The sequence below is a fragment of the Salarias fasciatus genome, chromosome 3, assembly GCF_902148845.1.
Source record: "Salarias fasciatus chromosome 3, fSalaFa1.1, whole genome shotgun sequence".
In the NCBI taxonomy this organism is placed as follows: Eukaryota; Metazoa; Chordata; class Actinopteri; order Blenniiformes; family Blenniidae; genus Salarias; species Salarias fasciatus.
The window spans coordinates 29,053,096-29,068,887 of NC_043747.1; the positions used below are offsets into that span (position 1 = coordinate 29,053,096).

A 15,792-nucleotide genomic window follows, 5' to 3' on the forward strand; every position below is an offset into this window, starting at 1 on the left:
AGTTTGGCTCAGTTGATCTCAGTGCGCCTGTGAGAGGCCTCTCATATCGGCTCACTGTCCCGGTCAACATGATAAACACACCTCAACATCCGGGTGACTATCTGCTCCTACAAAATAAGACTGAAGTCAAAGCAATTCGATGTTTGTAGATTCTCAAAGCGACACTATACATCTTTAAAGAATAATCATTTTATTTTATTTCATTTTTATTTTTATCATTTTATTATTTAGCTTTAAATTCATTTTAAACTTTCATTTTTTTTTTTAATCTTCACACTAAGGAAAACTGGTTTTATTTGTCAGTTGAAATCAGGAGACTGGCTGAAAAGATTGCTGTGTGTCCTTTATAGGAATAGTCATCATTGGTTTATTTTTATGATGAAAGTTGTGTTATTATGTATTTAAAAATATAATTTGAATTACATTCATGAAAAATGTGTCTGGGGAAAAATCGAATTAATGAAAAAGCCATTTTGTTTTTCTTACAAAATAAATTTAAAGCCATGAAATATTTGTTGTTCAAAAAGAAGAAAACAAAGTTCAAAAACTGAATTCAAAATTGAAGAAATATTCAAAAACTAGAGAAAGTAGCAAGGAAAATTGATTTGTTTGGTGTCGTTTGTCCTCTGATTTTACTGACTTGAAATGTCTTAAAAGTAGAAGTTTGAACAAGGGGGAAAAAACAAAAACAAAACCCTTGGGTTTACTTTGAAGGCCTCCGGAAGTGGCCAGACGTGCGCGTGAACGCCGTGCCGCGCGGTCTCGTCGTGCCGCTGGCGCGGATGGCGGCGGGGCTTGCGGAGGGTCGTACCGGGGAGGAAGAGGAGGAGGAAGAGGAGGCACCGACACACCGACAGCCGCACGGCGAGGCGCCGCGGCCCGCAGCCGGACCCGGGGCGGCATGAGGCGGCCCGACCACCGGAGGATTTCCCGGGGAGCGCCCCGGACGGTCAGTGCTCTTCCTCTCCATCATCTTCATCACCGAGGGACACACGGGCCCTCTGTGGGTGTCTGTGTGTGCGCGCGCGCGACGCCTCCACCGACCACCCGCCGTCATGTTTACCGCTCTGCGCGCGTGCGTGTGCGCGCAGCACTGCAGAACCCCATAATACCACTGCAGCAGCAGCGAATGGGGAGAGCGCGCGTGCACGCGAGGGGAGGGGGGTTGTTCCAGGCTTGGAAATAAAGCCTAAAAAAAGCCCTGGAGCGGAGAGCAGCGCGCGGGGAGCGACGAGCGCTCCGGTAAAGTTGATCCAAGCTGACAAAGTTTGTAGGAACCTTTCTGACGGTCTCTGGGGAAAAGTAGGTTTCCTGAAAGTTAGCATGCTGGATCAAAGGGAGCGACTGTCCTCTCTTAACGCTAACACCCAACATGCTCAGGCTGCAAGTATGCAAATACTCCAGTAAATATGCTAATGCTAACAGTATGCTAAACACACTAAAAACAGTAACAGTAATGGGTGAATATGTTAATGCAGTGTAGAAAGCCCTATGTACTTATATGCCTATAGAATATTTACCATTTAATAGCATGCTAATGCTAGCACTCTCCTGCTCAGGCTTACGTTCAAACTTTGGTAAACATGCTAATGCTGCGGACATGTTAAAACACTAAAACTAATAGTATACTAAACATACTAAAGCAATGGGTATGCTAAAGTGCTGAAGCTAAGAGTATGCTAAATATGCTAATGCTGCTAATGCTGTGGGTATGCTATAATGATAAAGCTGAGAGTATGGTAAACATACTAATGCTGTAGTTATGCTAAAATGCTAAAGCTAACAGTTTGCTAAGCATGCTAATGCTCTGGGTATGAATACACACTAAAGCTAAGTGTACGTTAAATATGCTCATGCTATAGGTCTGCTAAAATGTTAAAGCTAAGAATATGCTAAACATGCTAATGTTGTGGGTATGATAAAACGCTAAAGCTAAGAGTATGTTAACCATGCTAATGCTGTGATTATACTGAAATGCTAAAGCTAAGAGTCTGCTAAACATGCTAATGCTGTGGGTATGATATAATGCTAAAGCTAAGAGTATGCTAAACCTGCTAATGGTGTGGGTATGCTAAAATGCTAAAGCTAAGAGTAAGCTAAACATGCTCAGGGTGCCGCTTTGCTCAAAATGTTAAAACTATAGTAAACAAGCTCATGCTAATGCTGCTAAATCTGCTGTTAAAATGTAAACATAGTGATTGAATATGGCTTTGATTGATTGATTGATTGATTGATTACTGTGTTTGTACATATCAATAAACTGTTTCCCCCCCTCTCTGAACCCCCCAGAACCGACCCGTCGTCCTGACCATGTAGAACTTGGAGCAGTGAACTCTCCAGCCGAGCAGACGGAGGTTTGAAGGTTGAGGCGGAGGAGGGTGGAGCATGTAGCCCGTCCGGAGGGAAACAGGCGGAGCGGGGGTCCATGGAGTACCACTCCGGTGGCAGCCTGCCCCTGCTGGGGAGACCGCGGTACTGCCCCGGGGCCACGGCCGACGGGGGGTATCTGTGCGAGACGGGACACTGCTGCGGCGAGACGGGCTGCTGCACCTACTACTACGAGCTGTGGTGTGAGTACCGGGGGGAGGGGGGGTATCAGTACCAGCGGAGGGGGCAACAGGGGAATATCATTACCAGAAGGGGGGGGGCAACAAGGGAATATCAGTAACGGGGGGGGTCAGTACCGGGCAGGGGCAACAGGGTGGTATTAGTATCAGGGGGGTCAGTGCCAAATGGTGGGGGCAACAGGAGGGTGTAAGTACCAGAGGGGGGGCAACACAGGGGGGTATCAGTAATCAGTAACAGACGGGGCAACAGGGTGGTCTCTCCTGGTCTGATACTGTCCCTGCCGGACTGACGCGGTCCCTGCCGGTCTGACCCCGTCCCTGCCGGTCTGACGCGGCCCCTGCCGGACTGACGCGGTCCCTGCCGGACTGACGCGGCCCCTGCCGGTCTGACGCGGTTTCTCTGTGCCCCGCAGGGTTCTGGATGCTGTGGACCGTCCTCATCGTCTTCAGCTGCTGCTGTGCCTACCGCCACCGCCGAGCCAAGCAGCGAGTGCAGCAGCAGCAGCGGCAGCGGGAGATCAGCCTGCTGGCCTACCACGGAGCCAGCTCCTACCCGTCCTCCATGCTGGACCTCAGTAAGGCCCCGATCGCCAGCATGCGGGCGTCCTTCCTGTTTAACTCGGTCTAGATGTTTGAGATCAGGGTGTCCGGCCGCAGTCCTCCTGGACCTGCTTCAGCACCTCTGAATCTGAAGGTATCGTCTCCATCGAGCTTCTAGAAACTCTGCAATCACGAGCTCTCTATCAGGGGTGCTGCAGCCGGGGGAGGTCTGAGACCTGCAGGACGCCGGACCTGCAGGACGCCGTTTGGACTCCTCTGCTTTAGACATTCAGTTCAGATGTTCACGATGTCTTAGATGTTCAATACGTCATCTAAGATCTTGACGTTTTAGACGTTCGAGTGGTTAAAGACCTTTTCGATGTTCGAGATGGCTTTAGGTGATTAAGTTATGAGTTTTTTTAAATATATTTATGGCAAAAGTATCTGTTACACCCCCGCCGCCCCCCCCCCTCGGCGTGTGGAGCTTGCGTCAGCCCCGTGTTCTGCCCCCCAGGTTTCCTGGCCTCTCTGAAGCTGCCGTCCTACGAGGAGGTGGCGGCCCAGCCGTCCACGCCGCCGCCGCCCTACAGCTCTGTCTTCACCACCCCTCGGTACCCGCAGCCCCCGCGCGCCGCTGACCCCCACCTGCTGACGCAGCACGGCCCCCTGCTGCACCACCCGCTGAGCGACGGCCCGTCGTCTCTGAGCTCGGACAACAGGTAGGGGGCGCCGTGAGGCGAGGCTGACGGCGGTCTCTACCCCCCACTGAGTCCTGTCTCTGTCTCCTGCAGTTCCAGCTGTTCCTGCGACTCCTGCTGCCCCTCCTCCCCCTGTAGCTCCTCCCTCTCCGCTCCCATCACCTACGAGACCGACACCAGCCACGCCTCCACGCCCAGCGACGCCGCTCCCCTCGCCCTCGACGTCACCTTGGAGACCATCGCCGCCGTTTCCATCGACATGAGCGGCGCAGACGGAGCCGGATCTCAGGAACCCGATGCCACGGACCCGTCGGTTCCCGACCAGACTGTTACCGTGGCGATCGTCACCGGGGCCGCCTCTCCTCCCGGTCCAGAACCCATCCTCCCCACTGCGCAGCAGCTGGAACCAGAACCACACCTCCCAACAGTTAGCGCCTGTAGCTCCAGTTCCCCACCTGGTCCCCGTGTGGACCCCCAGTCTGTCCCCGCCCCAAAGTCCACCTCAGCTTTGGGGTGTCCCCCCCCAGCAGACAGTGCCTCCAACAGTCCCATGGTCCCGACCGCTCTGGAAGATCTTGCTTCAGCCAGAACTTTAGATTCTGCCGTAGTTCCGTGTAGCCCCACATCAGAACCATCCTCACACACTGTTAGAACTTTGGTCCTGGACCCAGATCCGGGCAGTGGGTCGGTCCCGGCAGCATCTGGACTTATCCCAGCTCCTGTTGGACTGAGGAACCTAGAACTATGCCTTCTGAGTGTTCCGGCAGATCCAGTAGATTCAGATGTTGCACCAAGTCAGCAACCGGCTACTCCGAGGGTCTCGGACTCCGACGTGGACCTCTCTGTGACCCCTGTGGCGACCAGAGTCTCGGACTCGGTTGTTGACCCCTCTGTGACCCCGGGGACAGATCCTCCATCCCCTACGTCGGCTCAGTGCGTTGACCCGGCGGTGTCGCCTGAACCGGGTGTGGTTCAGGGGCCGTCCAGTCCCGGCTCTCTCTCTGGGGTCTTGTTTTGCCCGGATTCGGCTGCAGCTCCGGACTACCCAGGCGCTGCTCAGTCAGACCCGACTCCCTCGTTGGTCCCGGACTTCCAGGCGGGTTCTGGATCAGACCCTCTGCCTTACCCGTGCCCGGTTCTGGCGGTTCCGTCACCAGCGTCTCCTCCCTCGTCCTGCCCGGTGATCACCGTGGACTCCGAGTCTGCTTTGTCCCCCCATGCAGCCCCAGGGGTGCTCACCCCTCCCTCACCCCCCTCCCCAGCCCCCCTCCCCACCCCGGCGCTGCTCCTGGACCCCCTCACTGCTCTCGGCCAGCCCGATAAGGGGGGGTGCTCCTCAGGCCACGCCTCCTCCCTGTCCCCCTCCCCCCGGGCCACGCAGTCCCCCCCGAAGCAGACCGTCTTCTCGCCCTGTGTGGATGTGTTTGAGCCCGGGCCGGCGCCGTGGGGGGGCGGCGAGGAGGAGCAGGAGGAGGAGGACGACGAAGACGACGTGGGGGCAGACGAGAGTCAGTACCGGCACCGCAGGCTGACCGGGGACTCCGGCATCGAGGTGTGCCGGTGTCGCGTGAAGGAGGAGGAGGAGGAGGAGGAAGAGGAGGAGGTGAAGGAGGAGGGCAAGGCGGAGCTGGAAGGGGGAGGAAGAGGGGTGGAGGAGGAGAAAGCAGGCGTCCACCCCGACCTCCACGACAGCATGGACTGTCCCGCCAGAGGTCAGCGCACCACCGCGGGGGCAGCACTGACACTGTGTACCGCCGCGGCCACGCCCCCGTGCCCGGACGGAGGCAAGGCTGCGATCGCCATGGAGACGGTGTGACGGGCGGGGCGGGCGGGGCAGGGCCGGACGTAAGAGTCTGGTCCCCGGCGGACGTAGCTCTCATTACACCACCGCTTCCAAATGTGCTGGAGTGCCAAGTGTTGACGCGTCGGGCCGGCGGCGGCGGCGGCCGGGAACAACCCGCGGAACGAAGGAGAGCGTCTTCGAAGGAGCGACGTGAGGCCCCGTTCACACGGCAGCACTTTTGCTTTTTCGTTTCAGAAAAGTGTCACGATTACATGACGTTTTGAAAACGGTGTGTTTCCGTGGAAACGGGAGAAAACGGTAGCTAGCCTGCGGGAACACGAGTTTTAGTCATGAAACCACACACACGTGCTGCAGAGAACATTAGAATGTTAACAACGGAGAACACAAACACCATGTTCGGTTGTTCATACGGTTACTGAAGATTCTAAAACTACCCAGATTGGAACCAGGATCAGGACCACGAGAACCTGGACTGACATCGCTCTGATTGTCATACTGAGCATGTGCAGAACAACTGAGCAGAGTTTCAGAAAATCTGCATTTTCCCGTTTCCACTGAGACGAGTTCCACCTCCGAAGCCACTTTCAAGAAATTGCGCGTCCAGTGGCTGTCAGCACCGTTGTCGTGCAAACGGACACTCGGAAGTTTTCCGACTTTTCGCTTGAATTGTTGTCGTGTGAACGGGGCCTCAGACACTTCCGGGAATCTCGTCGCGGTGTTCTAGTTCGGAAGGTGGAACATGCTGTTTGTTGTGTGGCTTCATTTAAGGAATCTGGGAGGAAGGAACTGTCCATCCAAACTGCTTTTAGTTTCACGGTTCTGCCAGGGACACAGGCGTCCTAGCTTAAGTTAGCGGCGTTAGCATTGAGAAGCCGTCGTATCCGTGCAGCCGTTGATGGTCGGTTCCGTGCATGTCGTCGGACTATAGGATGAACCTGGGAACTCGCAGGTAGGCCGTACAGAGTGGCCCGGTCAGACTCGGCCCACGACGTTCTCCGAGGAACCCGGTAGCCGCGGATCCGCGACCCGGCGTCGAGCTCAGCGTGACGCCACGTTCGGCCGCGGTACTTGAAATAGCGCAGCGCGACAGCGGATGACGGAGACGGGGTGACGTTCCGGAGACAGACCGTCCGCTGTAGGAGGATGATTCAGAATGGCTGACAGCTGACAGACTGATTCATTCATCCAGGGGACGTCTCCGGGAGAACGTCTGTCACAGGGGCAGATTTAGGGGGGGCTGTTCTTTAGATCTGCGCTTCCCGTACGTTGGCTTCTCGCTGAAGGAAAAAGCTCCCAAATAAAATGGCAACAATAGTCGCTTTTATGAGGAAAACAAAGAACCAAAGAGAGACCGAGAACGTCACGGTTCCCGTCTTTGTCTCGTTCTGAGGACGGACGGAACAACACGCTTCATTCATAGATGTCTCTCCTTCGTCTCGTGTCCCGGTCGGTCCACTAATCCACTGAATGGGTTCTAGAACCTTTGGAGCGGGTCCTGGTAAAGGGAGGGGGCTTGTTCTCAGACTGTCCTTGTAACATATTAATGTTCCGTACGCTGTCGGCTTGATAGACGTGTCAATATTGATATTTTGTGACAGACTGACTTGGAGGTAGAAGTATATTTTGTCAAAGACGCAGAGTTAGTAACATTTGTATAGAACATGCTGGTGGGTTCACGTCGCCTGGAACGTAGTGAAGAGCAATACATTCATCTGCGACAGTCCCGAGTGGGAAGATCGCTGAAGAAGCCAGGAGGACTGCAGGAGGGTCCCCAGAGACCTAGAGCTTCACCAGAACATTCAGACTGTGGTTCAAGCAACAGAAACACCGGCGGGGCGGAGTCAAACCCCAGACCGTGAAATAGGAAATATCTCAGATCTACTGGTTCCAAACAAACCCATTGTCTAAATGATCCTCTGGAACCCTGAGAAAGACCATAAGAGGTTGACCTGAACGGCTCGGCCTCACTGGGTGGAGCTGATCAGGTAAGATTCACTTAGTGAGTCTAAACAGGTGGTTTTTACTTCCTGGAAAATTAGTGGAACAAAGGTTCCTTTGTTTACACCGGGAATGGGTCATTTCCGACACCTGTGCCGGAACGCCCAGTTACTGATTAGTGAGGAGCACAGAAGAACCGATTCAGCCCCTGTTTCTGCTCCGGCGGTCACTGACTCCGCCCTCTTGATGCTCATTGTGTCGGAAACGTCTCGTTGGCCGATCACGTTAGAGTCAGTCGGTTGCTTGAACCGCAGACGGAACCGTTCGGACGTCTAAAGGAAAGGTGCGGCCCGCAGGATTGCTGTGGACACCAGAAGGAGGACGCTGTGTGACCTGGAACCCTGTGTCCACGCCGTATTACTCCACGCTCATCGTGTTTCCAGAGTCCTGCCACCGAAGGGACCCGGCAGGCGGTTCTGGAAGGCCGGTTCTAGACCCTGTTGGTCAGTTTGAAGAACTGAGAGCAGACCTTCTCCGGAGCGCTGGAGGGGCAGTGGGATGTTGATGTTGTGGTTGATGTTGTGGTTGATGGTGTTTCCTTTCGTTTGTTTACCTGAACTAATCCTGTTCTATATCTCCATGGTTACCGAGTGCCATTTCTACTTGACAACTGTTAAAGCCTAGCGTTAGATAGAGCTGCCGTCGCTCTGCGCGAGTGTGAACTTTTTGACCGGGATGACTGCAGAAATGTTTGCGTGTGTGTTCTAAACGTCGGTTTCTAAATGTCGTGCAGCCTCTGGCGTTCTCCTCGCAGAGGACCGGCTGACGCAGGAACGTGTCCGGGTTCGGTCCACTCGCCTGGAACCGTCTCCTGCCTTCTCCGGCTCATCAGACTCAGAAAGACATAGGTCAGAGTCAGACCGTCTTCGAGTCTGATGGGCGAGGAGAACCTTTGATACTATGAAGCCGGCGTTTCATGGTGAATCCACCTTGAGTCCCTCCTGTTCTGCGTTTCTTAGGCTGATTTCGGTTCTGCGTGACTTTTTCAGAAACACGTCTCGTGTTTTCATTTCCCCTTCTGTTCCAGACTGTTTCTCACGTTGACCGGTTCTCACCGACTGTTCAGAACTCCGGTTGTTTCCTAAGTGAACCTTGATGGCCGTTCTCGTTCGTAGAAACCCCGAAGCTGCACAAATTCAAAGGACGATGTGACTTTTTCCCAGAGTTCATTGGTTGAACACACCAAGGCCTCGGACCTTCAAGGCCGAAGCCTTGGGTTTTGGGTGGAGTCCTGCTGCCAAGGTTAGTTTGTTGTTCTTGATAACGTGACACACAACGCTACAGCTCTTCTCATTGGTTATTCTGGGTTCTGCTCCATTCGTCCTTCCAACTTGTCATCAGGTTTTTCCAACCCTGAAGCCAGAACTCGGCCAGACCGACGTCTGACTCGCTCTGCGCCTGAATGTGTGCCACAAATCAACCAGGACTCGGCCGTCATTTATTCGAGCTGAGTTAACCTTCATTTTAAACCACTTCACCTTCGTGACTAGCTGTCAGTTTCAACAAACTAAGCTAACCAAACGGCATCAAGCTCAGCGTCCTCTGCTAATTCTCAAAATGTCACGCTGATGAGAGCCCCGGGTCTTCAGGTGAGGTTGATGGTGTTCTGCCGACCTGGCGCTGGACCTGGGTCCTCGAATCCGGAGACGGATCTGACGGTTCTGTGTTCAACCAGATGAATTCTGCTTTGGTTTGTCTGGGTTTTCCGATTTCTCCCCTTCTTCCTGTGTGCATGAGGTTTCAGGTGGAGGAGAGATCGTGATTTTACAATGACAGATAGTAATCTTACAGAATCATTTGTGTGTGTGTGTGTGTGTGCGTGCGTGCGTGTGTCTCCTAACTAAACCAGCCTGTTCTAAAAAGTGTGTGAAAATATACTGAATAAAACTGTCCAAACTAAAATGCTTTGTGGGTTTATTGAACACAGATGGTGGTGAAGCGCTTTTGATTGTTTTCAGGTTCTCAAAACCACACCCTCTTGTTCCTCATTTGGCCACGCCCTCCCACCCCGCCCTCGGAGTAACTGTGACCTTATAAGGTAGCGGCTGCAGGACCACGCCCAGCCGCCCCTGCAGGTTGGGCAGGGGAGCCCCGTCTGGGCGCCGGAAGCTCATTCGCTGGAGCAGAGAGGACAGGAAGAGGAGGAGCTCCAGCCGGGCGAGCGATTCGCCCACGCACACCCGAGGCCCCGCCCCAAACGGCATGAAGCAGGAGGGCGCCACACGCTGACCCCGGTCACCAAGGAAACGATCTGCAATGATGGGGCAGCGCGAAGAAAGATGGCGGACACATCAGTAGAGTGGACCAGGTCAATAAAGTACAGCCGTATCAACCATTAAATATTAAAACCACACAACTACCACTAACTACTGGACAGTTGGACAACAACCCTAATTTTTCTTAGTGAGATGAGCTGTTTTTGTATTTGTAGAAAATCATATATTTCATCATAAGATTTTCAAATATTTTCTCAGACTGAAGTTTGATTTGTACTTCTTTAAACTCTCAGCCGCTTGTTTTTGACTGTAGGACGTCACAGAAACGGGACCGTACTGACGCTACCTGGGTTAAACAGGTCCGGTTTGTCCCAATTTCGCGGGTCGTGGTGGATGGACCACATGTTGACCAGGACTCGAGTCCCACGGCGGATGGCGTGTCCTCCGATACTGTGGGAGACAAAGAGCCTGCTTCAGGACGTGGTCCAGAGTTCTGCTCTGGTTGGTCTGTCACAGTTGGGATTCAGTGTGCCTGCTGTCAGTGATGGTTTTGGTTTTGTTGTACCTGCTGGTGAACCCACCAAAATTAAAACCAAGATCCATCTGGGTCACTGGATTTGGTCATGGTTTAAGTCAAGTTATTGTCCCTCATGGTCTTGGTTTTGGTGTACCTGCTGTCCCTCATGGTCTTGGTTTTGGTGTACCTGCTGTCCCTCATGGTCTTGGTTTTGGTGTACCTGCTGTCCCTCATGGTCTTGGTTTTGGTGTACCTGCTGTCCCTCATGGTCTTGGTTTTGGTGTACCTGCTGTCCGTCAAGGCGGTGTGGGGGATCAGGACTGGGCTGACCGGCCGGATCCTCATGCCCTCGTTGATCACGCTGTCTAGGTATGGCAGCCGGCCACGGTCCGACACGCCCACCGCCCGCTCAGTGCCCACCTGCTCATCCAGCTCCATCTGCACACGCTCCTGCACCTGCAGGGGGCGGGGCTAAGCCTCATTGCCACTCCCCCAGGTGGTGGGTCTGACTGGACAGAGGTGGTTTTACCTCGGGGTGGTGCAGCAGGTAGGCCAGGATCCAAAGCAGCGTGGTGGACGTGGTCTCCACTCCGGCTCCGAATGCCTCCGCCGCTGTCATCAGGACGTGGTCGTCTGTTATTCCCCCAGCCTCTGATGACCTCTGACCCCCCGTGCTGCCCGCCTGGCCTTTGAGTAAGGCTTCCAGGAGGTCACGGGGGTCGCCATCACTCAGAGACGCCTGCAAGCAGATGTCAGGGTCAGGAACAACATTTACCTCGTTCTGAATGCGTATGAACTCTTCCAGTGGGAGAACGTGGTGAGGTTCCTTCGGTTCGTGGGTTCTGTTGCCAGTAGGGGGCGCTGTGCTCTTCGGTACCTTGTGCTCCTCCAGTTTGCGAGTCAGCAGCCGATCTCTGACAGCGATACAGTCCTTCAGTTTCCTCAGGGACTTGTTGGGTAGAACCTGCAGGACAGATGGAGGCTGTTAGTGGACGCCTTCCAGATAATGTCCTCAGAGACACACCACCTCAGACCATGGCCCTCGGGGTCTGGGGGCCTGTTCGGGTCCAGAGCTGCACCTTCATCCATGGGAAGATGTCCACCAGGCCTCCTCTGGCAATGGTCTGAACGATGCCGTCGTTGTAGCGGATCACCTCCTGCAGCTCGGTGTCGCCGTGGCGATAGGTGGCGCTGAACACCAGCTTGCACACCACGTTCGTGACTGCCCGGGTGATGGCGGGACTTGGGTCGAAGCCCCGCCCCTCATTGGACAGGAGCTCAGCACAGAGGCCGTCCACCTCGGACAAAACTGGAGACGGAATGTTGAAATGTGGCTAACAGTATTAGCTCTAAAGCTAACTCCTTTAGCCTCAAAGCTAGGCGCAGCTCAGAGGAACACAAAATCCTTCCTGAGTAATCAGAGTACCGATGTCCTGCAGGCGGGACGTCCCCTCGCCAAACAGCGTGAAGGACTCGTGGACGAGGCGTCGGTGGAGCTTCCAGAGCGGCGAGTAGTCCGAGAAGGCGATGTCCCGCCCCCCGCGGGTCAGCAGGTCGGTGGTCACCTACACATCATTCACAACACATGGCTGTCACTCAGAGCCGGCCCAGCAGGGGGCGGGGCGACACGGCAGCGCTCTCATTGGTCACCATGCTGGGGCGTCCGGCGAAGTCCCGCCCCCTCTGGAGGAGCACCTCGCGGGCGTGACGGTGGTCGTTCACCACCACGGTGTAGTGGGGGCCGAGGTGCAGCGCAAAGAGCGGGCCATACCTGGAACACACACACACACACACACACACACACACACACACACACACACACACACACACACACACACACACACACACACACACACACACACACACACAAAACTGTTCAGCTCAGGACCAACAGAGCTATGGAGTTCCACAGGGAGTGGTGTCTGGACCCCAATCATACAGACATGAAGAGGAGGAGGAAGAGGAGGCGCTGTGTTCTCACCGGTGGGCCATCCGGGTGAAGAGGAGGTGGGGGGGGAGGCCTCCTCCCAGCCAGGGGAGGCTGCCCAGGACGGGGATCCACGGGAGGCACGGTAAGGAGGTCCGAGGATGAGGAGGCGCAGCCTGGAGGAACAGCCGGTGAGCGAGGAGGAGGAAGATGACCGTGAGGAGGAGGAGGAGGGAGGGAGAGAGCGGAGGGAGGAAGGCGGAGGAGGAGGAGGAGAACATGTCTGGCAGGGGGAGCAGGAGGAGGACGAGTGAAGCCCGTCAGAGGAGTCACAGCTTTAAAGTGAAATGGAGACCTTGGAGGGGTCAAAGGTCAGGTGTGGTGTTGCTGTGTGTGTGTGTGTGTGTGTGTGTGTGTGTGTGTGTGTGTGTGTGTGTGTGTTTATCTCCACAGACCTTCACGTTATCTGGTTACCACGACGACCTTAAAGAGGATAAACGTCATTTTAACCTCAGAAAACAAATCAACAAACTATTAATTAATTATTATATACAGTAAAAAATAACATGGATCTGCTCCTGGACCTGGACCTGGTCCTGGACCTGGTCTTGTATCAGCCCCTGTATCTGGTTCTGTTCCTGATTCTGTGCCTGGTTCTCATCATGCACCTGGTTCTGTATCTGGTCCTGCTTCTGGACCAGGTCTTGGTCCTGGACCGGTTTCTCTCTGTGTTATTTTAGGACTCAGCAGACGACACAAACGTCTCGTCTTCGTCCTCCTCGTCCTCATCTCCACCGCAGGACGAGGAGGAGGCGGCTCGGCGCCATGGCAACCGCCTCCACAGCGTCACACCAGCTGGAGGAGGAGGTGAAGCAGAGGTGAAACGCGTGAAAGAGGAGGTGAAGCAGGAGGAGAAGCAGGAGGTGAAACTCATGAAACAGGAGGAGAAGCAGGAGAAGAACAGGTAAAGTTGAGGTGCTATTCCCACTATGGCCACAAGAGGGAGCCAGCTGTGTGTGCTCCCTTTCTTTTCTTCAGTCTTTCTCTTTTTCTCTGATTTCCAGCTTCCCCCTCCTCTCTGCTCTTCTCTCTCTCTCTCTTTCTGTCTCTTCTGGTCTGCTGCTGCCTCGCTCATCCTCCATGGAGGAGGTTTGAGCACAGGAACACTCTGTAGTTGTGTGTTTTGTGAACAGGTTCTCTGTTCTTGTAAAGCTCAGTCTGGAGCTGTGTGGCGAGATGTGTACATGCAGATTATTTTTCTCTTAAAAAAAACCAACACAAAACCTCCACAGCCAATCATAGGAGAGGAACTGTTATCCCTCAGCCAATCAGAGGAGAGGAACTGTTATCCCTCAGCCAATCAGAGGAGAGGAACTGTTATCCCTCAGCCAATCAGAGGAGAGGAACTGTTATCCCTCAGCCAGTCAGAACCAGAAGGTCAACCCTGGAGTTCGCTGGACAGGAGAACATTGAGGTTCTTCATCGAGGCTGGTGAAGGAAGGATCCAGGAACAGAACGGAGAACCTGTTTCCATGACAACAGGACACTATCAAGTTTGACAAATGGCCTATGACACATTCTTAGGCTGATGTGTCTGATCTCTGTGACCTTTAGTGACCTTTAGGCGGATGTATCTGATCTCTGTGACCTTTAGTGACCTTTAGTCTGGTGTGTCTCATCTCTGTGACCTTTAGTGACCTTTTGGCTGATGTGTCTCATCTCTGTGGATGTGTCTCATCTCTGTGACTTTTCGGTTAAAGTCCCTCATCTCTGTGACCTTTAGGCTGATGTGTCTCATCTCTGTGACCTTTAGGTTAAAGTTTCTCATCTCTGTGACCTTTGGGCTGATGTGTCTCATCTCTGTGACCTTTAGGCTGATGTGTCTCATCTCTGTGACTTTTAGGTTAAAGCTTCTCATCTCTGTGACCTTTGGGCTGATGTGTCTCATCTCTGTGACCTTTAGTGACCTTTAGGCTGATGTGTTTCATCTCTGTGACTTTTAGGTTAAAGCTTCTCATCTCTGTGACCTTTAGGCTGATGTGTGTCATCTCTGTGACCTTTAGGCTGATGTGTTTCATATGTGTGATATTTAGTGACCTTTAGGCTGATGTGTCTCATCTCCGTGACTTTTAGGTTAAAGCTTCTCATCTCTGTGACCTTTGGGCTGATGTGTCTCATCTCTGTGACCTTTAGGCGGATGTATCTGATCTCTGTGACCTTTAGTGACCTTTAGTCTGATGTGTCTCATCTCTGTGACCTTTAGTGACCTTTTGGCTAATGTGTCTCATCTCTGTGGATGTGTCTCATCTCTGTGACTTTTCGGTTAAAGTCCCTTATCTCTGTGACCTTTAGGCTGATGTGTTTCATATGTGTGATATTTAGTGACCTTTAGGCTGATGTGTCTCATCTCTGTGACCTTTAGGTTAAAGTTTCTCATCTCTGTGACCTTTGGGCTGATGTGTCTCATCTCTGTGACCTTTAGGCTGATGTGTCTCATCTCCGTGACTTTTAGGTTAAAGCTTCTCATCTCTGTGACCTTTGGGCTGATGTGTCTCATCTCTGTGACCTTTAGTGACCTTTAGGCTGATGTGTTTCATCTCTGTGACCTTTAGGCTGATGTGTGTCATCTCTGTGACCTTCAGGCTGATGTGTCTCATCTCTGTGACCTTTAGTGACCTTTAGGCTGATGTGTCTCATCTTTGTGACCTTTAGGTTAAAGTTTCTCATCTCTGTGACCTTTGGGCTGATGTGTCTCATCTCTGTGACCTTTAGTGACCTTTAGGCTGATGTGTCTGATCTCTGTGACCTTTAGGCTGATGTGTCTCGTCTCTGTGACCTTTAGTGACCTTTAGGCTGATGTGTCTCATCTCTGTGACCGTGTGCTGTTCTCCGTGTTCTCCTGTTAGTGTTTACAGTGTATTGTTCTCCGTGTTTCAGTACTGAAGGTAACAGCAGCACCAGCTAGTGGACCAACATGAGAACTGCATGGTTCTCGTTGTTCCGGCTGTTTCTGTGGCAAACATAAAACTTTCCTGAACCAAAATTCTACAGCGATGTCCTCAGTGGGATGGTTGAGGAACCGGATCCTCAGATCCTGGTCAGATTATCCTCCGACAGTAGAAAGTAATCAGAGTAGTAACTTTATTTACACGGTTTCACTGAGATGAAGCTTTCCTGACGTTTCCCGCAGCGTTCCCAAATCCCGTTCTGAAGACTTCAGCAAGTCCAGCAGGTCGTCTCCATGCTGAACTCTGTAAACCAGATGTAATGTGATTGGTCCAGCCTGTCACGTGACCATATCAGTGGACATAGGAGGGGCTGTGATTGGCTGATTTATGCTAAATTTTAGCTCATAAAATCAAATCAAGTGATGATTTATGTGAAAATCAGAGTCTGGTCAAGAAGAGTCTCAGAACAGGTTCTGGAACCAGAACCTAGAGATGTAGACCAGAACCTGGTCTGGAACCAGGAGCTTTATGTGTTTATTTGCACTGTGAAGATCAGCATTTTTCATGGGTTCCAGCC

General features: G+C 53.0%; 2 protein-coding genes across 3 annotated transcripts in view; one reads left to right on the forward strand and one right to left on the reverse strand.

Moving 5' to 3' along the window:
- LOC115408860 (vegetative cell wall protein gp1-like) overlaps positions 1-9,503 on the forward strand; it is a 27,679-nt gene extending 18,176 nt beyond the window's left edge. Inside the window, exons 2-6 of one of the 2 annotated variants that reach the window (XM_030119822.1) lie at positions 1,161-1,167; positions 2,411-2,570; positions 2,981-3,142; positions 3,622-3,826; positions 3,899-9,503. In XM_030119822.1, coding sequence (XP_029975682.1) covers positions 2,426-2,570; positions 2,981-3,142; positions 3,622-3,826; positions 3,899-5,621 — 2,235 coding nt within the window. In that variant the 5' untranslated portion in view covers positions 1,161-1,167; positions 2,411-2,425 and the 3' untranslated portion in view covers positions 5,622-9,503. Of the gene's footprint in view, positions 1-760; positions 950-1,160; positions 1,168-2,289; positions 2,571-2,980; positions 3,143-3,621; positions 3,827-3,898 lie in introns of those variants that run through there. The other variant, XM_030119814.1, reaches the window with a different exon arrangement.
- Positions 9,504-9,592: 89 nt separating this feature from the next.
- Positions 9,593-12,109, reverse strand: cyp17a2 (cytochrome P450, family 17, subfamily A, polypeptide 2). The gene is given in 9 exon segments (XM_030084791.1): positions 9,593-9,858; positions 10,170-10,273; positions 10,627-10,796; positions 10,870-11,079; positions 11,218-11,304; positions 11,420-11,649; positions 11,767-11,905; positions 11,991-12,061; positions 12,064-12,109. Coding segments are annotated over 9 exon segments (1,323 nt in total).
- Positions 12,110-15,792: the final 3,683 nt, after the last annotated feature.